The sequence below is a fragment of the Gekko japonicus genome, unplaced genomic scaffold (assembly GCF_001447785.1).
Source record: "Gekko japonicus isolate JY-2015 unplaced genomic scaffold, Gekko_japonicus_V1.1 scaffold336, whole genome shotgun sequence".
Classification (NCBI taxonomy): domain Eukaryota; kingdom Metazoa; phylum Chordata; class Lepidosauria; order Squamata; family Gekkonidae; genus Gekko; species Gekko japonicus.
Window position 1 is genome coordinate 299,215 of NW_015172014.1, and position 8,850 is coordinate 308,064.

General features: G+C 52.9%; 1 protein-coding gene across 1 annotated transcript in view; it reads left to right on the forward strand.

The window, feature by feature from the left end:
• CTDNEP1 (CTD nuclear envelope phosphatase 1) overlaps positions 1-8,850 on the forward strand; it is a 16,733-nt gene that overhangs the window by 4,673 nt on the left and 3,210 nt on the right. The window contains exons 5-7 of the mRNA XM_015420306.1: positions 289-360; positions 4,662-4,778; positions 5,146-5,257. Coding sequence (XP_015275792.1) covers positions 289-360; positions 4,662-4,778; positions 5,146-5,257 — 301 coding nt within the window. The remainder of the gene's footprint in view (positions 1-288; positions 361-4,661; positions 4,779-5,145; positions 5,258-8,850) is intronic.

Below are 8,850 nucleotides of genomic sequence, written 5' to 3' on the forward strand. Positions count from 1 at the left end.
GCAATATCTCAGCCAAACTCCCCCCCCCCCCAATATCTCTGTTGAGCCTTCCATGGAAGGTACCTCACAGTCCCTCCGATCTCTTGCTGCCCTCCGGCCTTGGAAGACCCTTGTGAAGCCAGAGGGGGTTCTCTTTGCCCTTGACGCTGGTGCCCTCTCCTGTTGTGGCTTGGGAAAGGATGGCTCACAGCCCAGGGGCATGTGCACGCTCTCGTCAAGGCGCGGCATGGGAATCAAGGTCTGGCCCGGCTTCTGCTAAATGTCTTTCCTCCCACCCCTCTTTTCCAGGTTGTCATAGACAAGCACCCAGTCCGCTTTTTTGTACATAAGAGGCCGCACGTGGACTTTTTTCTAGAAGTGGTAAGCCGACAGAACCTCCTTATGGGGTGTGTGTTGTGGGGGTGAGAATGAAGGGCCGGTCTCCTGCGATCCAGGAGTGGGGTTGTCTGCTTCACGTGGTTCCCGTCCAGGATTCAGAGTGGGGTTGTCTGCTTCACGTGGTTCCCAGGACGCGTGTGCGAAAGAGGTGTGTCAGTATTTGTTCAGCCCTCCCCCGGGCAAGTAAGATGGTCGGAAGACTGGAAAACAAGTCACGTGATTGGTGCTTGAAGGAGCGAGGACATTTTGCCTGGAGACGTGAAAGTGCTCTCCAGATAAAGCGTGTCCCACGGGCCAAGCTCCGTTCTCAGACTTGCGTTGCAAGGAGGGTGGGTTGCAGCTGACTGTGAGGAGACACTTCCTGAGGGCGAGAGCAGTTTCACTCGGGAGCCAGTTAGGCAGTCGATGGGCTCTCCCCGGCTGGGTGTCCGCACGTGGGGCGTGGGTGGCGATCTGCCGAAGAGGCTCGAGCTTTGGGCTGCCTACACCGAGCAGCGGGCTGGGCTAGATGGCCTCGAAGGCTCCCCTTCATAAGCGCCTCGGGTCATTCACTTGATGCCTCCCCAAGGGGAAGCCCACCAAGGACCACAGGCTGGCTGGGATGGACTGAGAGGCCCTGCCTGGCCGGGGTGGCCGATTTTCTGTTTTGACCTTCGGAAGCAAGCCTCAAATGCGAGGCATTTGATGTGGGTTCAGAAGTAAGTTCCGGGGGAGGATGCCTCTCTGCCTGTTTCCTTCCTGACAGCGAGATGTCAGCCAGACCCAGCAGAGCCGAGGAGGGCTTTGGCCCCGGGGGTGCTTGGGATAATAAGTGTTGTGGCAGGACAGGGCTTGAGTCTCTTTAAGCCAGGTGGGATGGTCCCGGCAACTGGACCGGAACTGTTGGTACCCGTCTTGGAAGAGAACGATAATGGCCCAACCAGCTCTGTAAAGAAAACAGTCGTGAGAGTCTGACCCACAAATCAGGCAGTCAACGAGACTTGCAAAGGAGATGCTTTCTGTATATTATTGTCAACAAGCACCGCAACACAACGAACCGATTCCGTCAAATCATAAGAAAATCCTTGTGTGAAAACATGTCAACGCCATCTCTGGATTATATAACGACGTTTCAAAATTGGATCTTCCTCAGGAAACATTAGAGTAGTACAAAAGCTATCATGCTCACAAAGTGCTTTACAAAAAATCAGGAAAGATAATACATTTCGATCAGTGCTCCCTCTAAGCTGTAGAGTCTTGTGAGCAAAAATTCTACTTTGTGAGCTCCTGGCATTAAAGTTGTGAGCAAGTGATTTGGCTGCTGCATAAACTAGTTTGCTCTGGAGCCCTCCTTCCTGAGCGAAGACAAAAATGTGTGAGCCGGAGGCTAAAAAACTGTGAGCTAGCTCACACTCACTCAGCTTAGAGGGAACACTGATTTAGATAGGACGCTGATCTCAATAAGTATTCAGGCTCAAGTATGCTGCTAAGCTTCTGATGGATCCCAGGCGTCTCATTGTTCGTTGTGTTTTAGTGCTTTTTGAAAATAATATACAGAAAGCATTTTCTTTGCAAGTCTTGTTGACTGCCTGATTTGTGGATCAGACGCTCACGACTGTTTTCTTTACATTTGTTCTTTCTTTCCCAACCACCTCTGTCGCAGCCCTTGAACCCGAGATCCCTGTCAGGTGGCGCAAACGCCCTGGAACCAGCTCGTCTGGTCTCTGAGACAAAGATGAGGTTTGGCCCTGCCTGGGTCGAGGGCAGAGTGCGGCACTGAGCCCTTGCCTGGCTGGATCTGCCAGTCTCCGGGGCTTCCCTGGTGTCTGCCTGCCTGTCCTCCTTCTACCCGTATAGAACAGCTTTAACCCTTCGGCTCTGGCCCAGCTTGTGTCCCTCTCCCCTCCCCTCCCTGCATTGCGCTTCTGGAGCACACGATGCTCACAAACACAAGATTTTATTATCGATGGCGTCTATTATTGCTCCTCGGCCAGAAAGGGGAGTCAGAACAGGCAGATTTCATTTCACCTGCTCGATCGCTTCTTACCCTCAACAGTCCGCTCAGCCTGCATTCTGGCCTTTCGAACCTCAAGGCTCCGTGGATGCCACGTGGCCTCTGTGTGCGTGGCCAGGAAGCATCCGTTAGTGCAGGATGTGGGGAGCCTGCCTCCGGAGGGGGTTGGGTGGGCCGGAGCACACGTCGTTCAGAGGCATGAGAGGCATCTCCAGGCTGTGCTCTGGCATGTGTGATTATCAGGAGGGCCTCTGAGCATATGCAGAGAGCATGTTCACAGCTTCCCCATCCATTGGGCATGCCTTTGATTAGCAGGAAGGGGTCTGAACTTCCTGTCGATCTTAGCGCCATTTTTTCTTGTTATTTTAACAGAAGAAAATAAGTTTTATGTATTTATTTTATTTGTTTTATTTATTTGATTCGATTTCTTAACCGCCCTTCCCCGTTTTGCGGGGCTTAGGGCAGTTTACGACAGCATAAAATCCAATCCAATTTAAAAACCAGTTAAAACTACAGAATTCAGTATTAAAACATTCAACATAGATATTTAAAACATTTTAATTTTTATTCAACATAGATATTTAATGGGTCCTGGTATCCTCAGTCTCTCTCCCGACCTCATGGGAGGGGGGGAGTGCAAAGGAGATAGCTTCAACCAGGGGTTCCCAAACTCTCTGAGGAGGGCCCCCTTTATTTTTTATTTAATTTACGTTACTTCTAGTCCTCCTTTCTCACTGGTCGCCTTTCTCCCTGGTGGATTACACAGAGCGAATCGATGCAATCCACAGGACGGGACATTCAGGGAATGAAACAATGAAATAGGATTTGAGTCGTAGAACCAACTAGAAATTTGAAAAACGAAACTGAAGCAACGCGGATTGTTAACAGGACAGGTGAAATGAGGGGAGATTACACGGCAGGATCCAACTTGCAGCAAACTGTACCCAGTAGTCTAGACCGCAGTCCCTAATCAGTTACCCAAGTAACTTTGTGAATCATGTTGTACGTCGGTCTCCTGTGGACCCGCATAGAAAAAGCCCGCTTGAATCATTCCGTTCCCATCATTTGCAAGAAGCCGGGAGACGGGAACTCGTCCTGACTGCCTTGAGCAGGCATTCCATAAGGCTGGGGGACCCACGGTGGAGCCTCGCATGTACGGGCAGTGGATGACTTTGCCCACTTGTGGGTTGGCCCCTGCAGAAGGCCCCGCTCGGATGAGCAAAGCTGGCATAGTTTTAACATCAGATCTGTTTTTTGCAGGAACGCCCCCCCACGCACACACACGGCCAGTGATAGTAGTTGTCCTGTTAAGTATCCATTGGTTGAGAAAATACATTGTGACAAGAAATAATAAAAATGACAGTGCTCCGTGCACACGTGGATTCATTGCAGTCCTTGTCAGGGCTATTTTTGGGCAGGAACGGCGTTCCGGCTGGCTTCAGAGTTGGCCACGCCCACTACAGCCAAAACCTCTGCGTGTGCATGGCTACAGACGGAAGGCCTGGAGAGCGACCCCCTGGCGACTCCGAGACGGGCGGGCCAGGGGGGCCCTGGAAGGATCAGGGAGGCATTTAAATGCCTCCCCATGCCTTCCTCAGCCTTCCCTTCCCTTCAAGGGGGGACGTGCCCAAGCAAGCCAAGGGAAGGCATGGGGGTGTGGCCTAATATGCTAATGAACTGTGTTAGGGGTGTGGTCTGGTATGCTAATGAGACGTGATGTCATGGGTGTGGCCTATTATGCTAATGAGTTCCTGCTGTTGGGTGTGGCCTATTATGCTAATGAGTTCCTGCTGGGCTTTGTCTACAAAAAAGCCCTGCTCCTTGTGATAACTTTGGGAACTATTGAGTTAAACCATCGAAGGGATCTGGGGTGGGGGGGGGGCTTTGTGCATTGGACGTGTTGGCGGGAGAGTTTTAAAGAGAACTAGATCAAGGTGGGGGAGCTGTGTTAGTCTGCCTGTAGCAACAGAGTCCAGTCGCCCCTTAAAGGCTAACAAAATCGGTGGCAGGGGAGGAGCGTTTGTGAGTCACTGCTGACCGAAGGTTATCTGAAGAAGTGAGCAATGACTCAAAAGCGCCTACCCCTCCCACCAGTTTTGCTAGCCTTTAAGGTGCGACTGGACTCTTAACAGAACGGTTTTCCAAGGCATCCAACAAGGGGGACGGGTCGGGGCCTAAACCAAGCCTTCAGTTTGGGCTTGTTGGGGCGTGTGTGTGGCGCTCGGCCCCAGCAGCCGCTGACCTTTCTGCTCTCTGTCTGCTTTGCTTCCCCCCCCCCACCTCTCCCCAGGTGAGCCAGTGGTATGAGCTGGTGGTCTTTACAGCCAGCATGGAAATCTACGGCTCAGCGGTGGCCGACAAGCTAGACAATAGTAGGAGCATCTTAAAGAGGAGATACTACAGACAGGTAGGCCTCGTGCCCCTCACCCCCGTGGCTGTGGGTCAGGGTGTGTGTGAAAGGATCCCCTGTGGATCCCGGACTGCAGGAGGGAAGGTTCCATCGCGATCTTTGTCTGCTTTCCCGGCTCCTCCGTTGTGGAACTGAATGGTAACTGGGCAGTCTCTTCTCAGTGGCTGTCCCTGGCCAGGCCGCACGGACTTCTTCCGGTTGGCGATGCCCTCCTGCCGCGGCCCATGATGACCGCACTGGCTGATCCCTTTTTCCTTGGGGTCCTGGGAGGTGCCTCCCTAGCAAGGGGGCAGCCAGGCATGAGAGGAGTCCGTTTTGAGAGAAGGCTGATGGGTGCTGCTTCTCTCTCTCTCTCTCTCTCCAGCACTGCACTTTGGAGCTGGGCAGTTACATCAAGGACCTCTCGGTCGTACACAACGACCTGTCCAGCATAGTCATCTTGGATAATTCACCGGGCGCATACAGGAGCCATCCAGGTAGGGTCAAGCTCAGCGCTGCGCCCTCTGCGAAGGGGGGGGGGTTGGATGGGAGGGGCTTCCTCGTCCCTGTGCGGCAAGGCCCACCTGCGGCCCCCTTTTCCCAAGTCCCATCTCCCTCCTGTGTTTGTGTGGCAACCTTCCTGCAAAGAGGCTGGGGTGTTTATACTGGGGCGTATCCCATTTTTGTCATTACAGCAATCAGTGTTCCCTCTAGGCTACGTTAGTGTGAGGTAGCTCACAGTTTTAAGCCTCTGGCTCACGCATTTTTGCCTTAGCTGAGGAAGGACGGCTCCAGAGCAAACTACTTTATGTAGCAGCCAAATCGCTCGCTCACAACTGTAATGCCCGTAGCTCACAAAGTAGAATTTTTGCTCACAAGAGTTCACAGCTTAGAGGGAGCATTGACCACCACCCTGTGAAGGTCGGGCAGGCCGAGAGAGTGAATTTGCTCAATGGAGGTTCGTAGCTGAGTGGGAATTTGAAGCAAAATCCCCCCCTCCCCGTTTGTCACATGAACGCGTGAAGCTATACTGGCCAAACCAGCCATCCGTCCTCAAGGTCAGAACAGTCAGCTCCGACTGTCAGCGGCTCTCCAGGGTCCCAGGCAGAGGTCTTCCCCATCACCTGCTGCCTAGTCCTTTTAGCTGGAGATGCCGGGGACTGAACCTGGGAAACAAACCTGGCACAGGAAGCAGAGGCTCTTCCACTGAGCCACAGCCTAAATTACCCATGAAGCCGCCTCATACTGAATCAGGCCCTCCGTCCACCAAAGCCAGTATTACCGACTCAGACTGGCAGCAGCTCTCGAGGGTCTCAGACTGAGGTCTTTCCCATCACCTCCTGTCTGGTCCTTTTTACCTGGAGATGCCGGGGATTGAACCTGGGACCTTCTGCATGCCAAGCAGATGCTCTGCCACTGAGCCACGGCCCCTCCCAAGCACTGCCATTGAACCTGCAGAGGACAGGTCAGCGGGTGGGAGAGAGAGAGACCCTTGTCTGGTATAGAGCTCTGAAGTGCCCAGAAATTTCAAAGCCGAATGTGAGCTCCTGGCCTTAAAGTTGTGAGTGAGCGATTTGGCTACTGCATAAATAAGTTGGCTCTGGAGCCATCCTCCAAGAGCTAAGACAAAAATGGGTGAGCCGGAGGCTAAGAAACTGTGAGCTAGCTCATGCTAACTCAGCTTAGAGGGAACACTGGCTGCAACGCTCCCTCTAAGCAGTGGGGTCTCGTGAGCAGAAATTCTACTTTGTTGAGCTACTGGCATTAAAGTTGAGAGCGAGCGATTTGGCTGCTGCATCAATTAGTTTGCTCCGGAGCCCTCCTTCCTCGTGAAGCTATACTGGCCAAACCAGCCATCCGTCCTCAAGGTCAGAACAGTCAGCTCCGACTGTCAGCGGCTCTCCAGGGTCCCAGGCAGAGGTCTTCCCCATCACCTGCTGCCTAGTCCTTTTAGCTGGAGATGCCGGGGACTGAACCTGGGAAACAAACCACAGCCCATGAAGCCGCCTCATACTGAATCAGGCCCTCCGTCCACCAAAGCCAGTATTACCGACTCAGACTGGCAGCAGCTCTCGAGGGTCTCAGACTGAGGTCTTTCCCATCACCTCCTGTCTGGTCCTTTTTACCTGGAGATGCCGGGGATTGAACCTGGGACCTTCTGCATGCCAAGCAGATGCTCTGCCACTGAGCCACGGCCCCTCCCAAGCACTGCCATTGAAGTTGCAGAGGACAGGTCAGCGGGAGGGAGAGAGAGACCCTTGTCTGGCATAGAGCTCTGAAGGGCCCAGAAATTTCAAAGCCATGGAGAAAACCAGGGAATGTGAGCTCCTGGCATTAATGTTGTGAGCGAGCGATTTGGCTACTGCATAAATAAGTTTGCTCTGGAGCCATCCTCCAAGAGCTAAGACAAAAATGGGTGAGCCGGAGGCTAAGAAACTGTGAGCTAGCTCATGCTAACTCAGCTTAGAGGGAACACTGGCTGCAACGCTCCCTCTAAGCAGTGGGGTCTCGTGAGCAGAAATTCTACTTTGTTGAGCTACTGGCATTAAAGTTGAGAGCGAGCGATTTGGCTGCTGCATCAATTAGTTTGCTCCGGAGCCCTCCTTCCTGAGCTGAGACAGAAATCTGTCAGCTGGAGGCTAAAAAACTGTGAGCTAGCTCACACTCACTCAGCTTAGGGGGAACACTGGTGAGGGGAACTGAAATACATCCCGTAATGTGAGTCTTGGCCCAGAGCCTGAGTACCCTGTTTCCTGCCGCCTCCCTGTATTCCAGTTTGTGGTCTTCGGGTTGCCTGCCTGGCATCAGCTGTTCCGTGCCTTTTGCACTGTGACCAGTGCCCTATAGAAGGGGCTCTGCCAGGGAGGAGATGGGGCACGCAGTGGGCACTGCAAGGCTGTTCTGCTTGCCCAGGCCTTTTGCTGCGAGGTGGGCATGCTTTGGGGGGGTGGGGCTCGTGTGGGGCATCCTTGCAATTTTCAAATTTTGAATTGGTCAGCTGCCTGGAGCTATGGGGAAAGCAGGGAATAAATAAGCAGACCATGTGATTTCTGGCAGCGCATAAAATCGTACTGTTTTGGCCTATGTGCGGAATGTGGCCGTATAAGTCAGCCTTTGTTCTCTAGAAGCAATTTTTGCTTATATTTTTGTTTCCTATAAACAAAACAGACAAAAAACAGATATAAACCAGTGTCTGAGAAGACACAAAACTGCCAGGCCCACTGCGACCTAAAAGCGGAACTAAACGGCTGTAGGAGAGAGTATTATTTGGACAGAAACAGACGCACTGAGTTTAGCAGCGTATTTGGACGCATTTACATTTACAAACAACCTGTAATGGGTATAAACTGTGGACCCAGGAGGGCTGGCGGCTCAGTGGTAGGGCGTCTGCTTGGTATGCGGAAGATCCCCCCGTTCAGTGACTGCCTGAAGCTGCCTTATCCAGAAACCAGGACACTGGTCCCTCAAGGTCAGTCTGGTCTACTCAGACTGGCCGCGGCTCCCCAGGGTCTCTTGCAGAGAAAGTTCTTTCAGGTCACCTCCCGCCTGGTCGTTTTCACCGAGATGCCGTGGATCGAACCCGGGACCTTCTGCAGGCCGAGCAGAGGCTCTGCCATGGAGTCACGGCCCAATCCCCGGCATCTCTTGTTACGAGGACCAAGCAGTCGGTGATGGGAAGGACCTTTCTCTGCCCGAGACCCTGGAGAGCCGCTGCCAGTCTGAGTGGACGGTCCTGGTTTTGATAGACGTGGGGTCTAGTGGAGTGCCAGGCAGCCCCATGGTATCCCACATGTAACATGTACTTGGGCATATGCTGTCTCTGTCTGCGGCAAGACACAGGGACTATGATTCCCTAATGTTGGCCTGACATACAGGTGTTCACACTACCAATAGGAGCTGCGGTGGCTCAAGTGGTTAAGACGCTGAACTGCAGGCTGTGGAAGGTCAGCAGTTCGAGATCCGGGTACCGCATGATGGAGTGAGCTCCCATCTCTAGTTCCAGCTCCTGCCAGCCTAGCAGTTCGAAAGCAAGAAATTGCAAGTAGATAAATAGGTACCACTTCGGTGGGAAGGTAACAGCGTTCCGTGC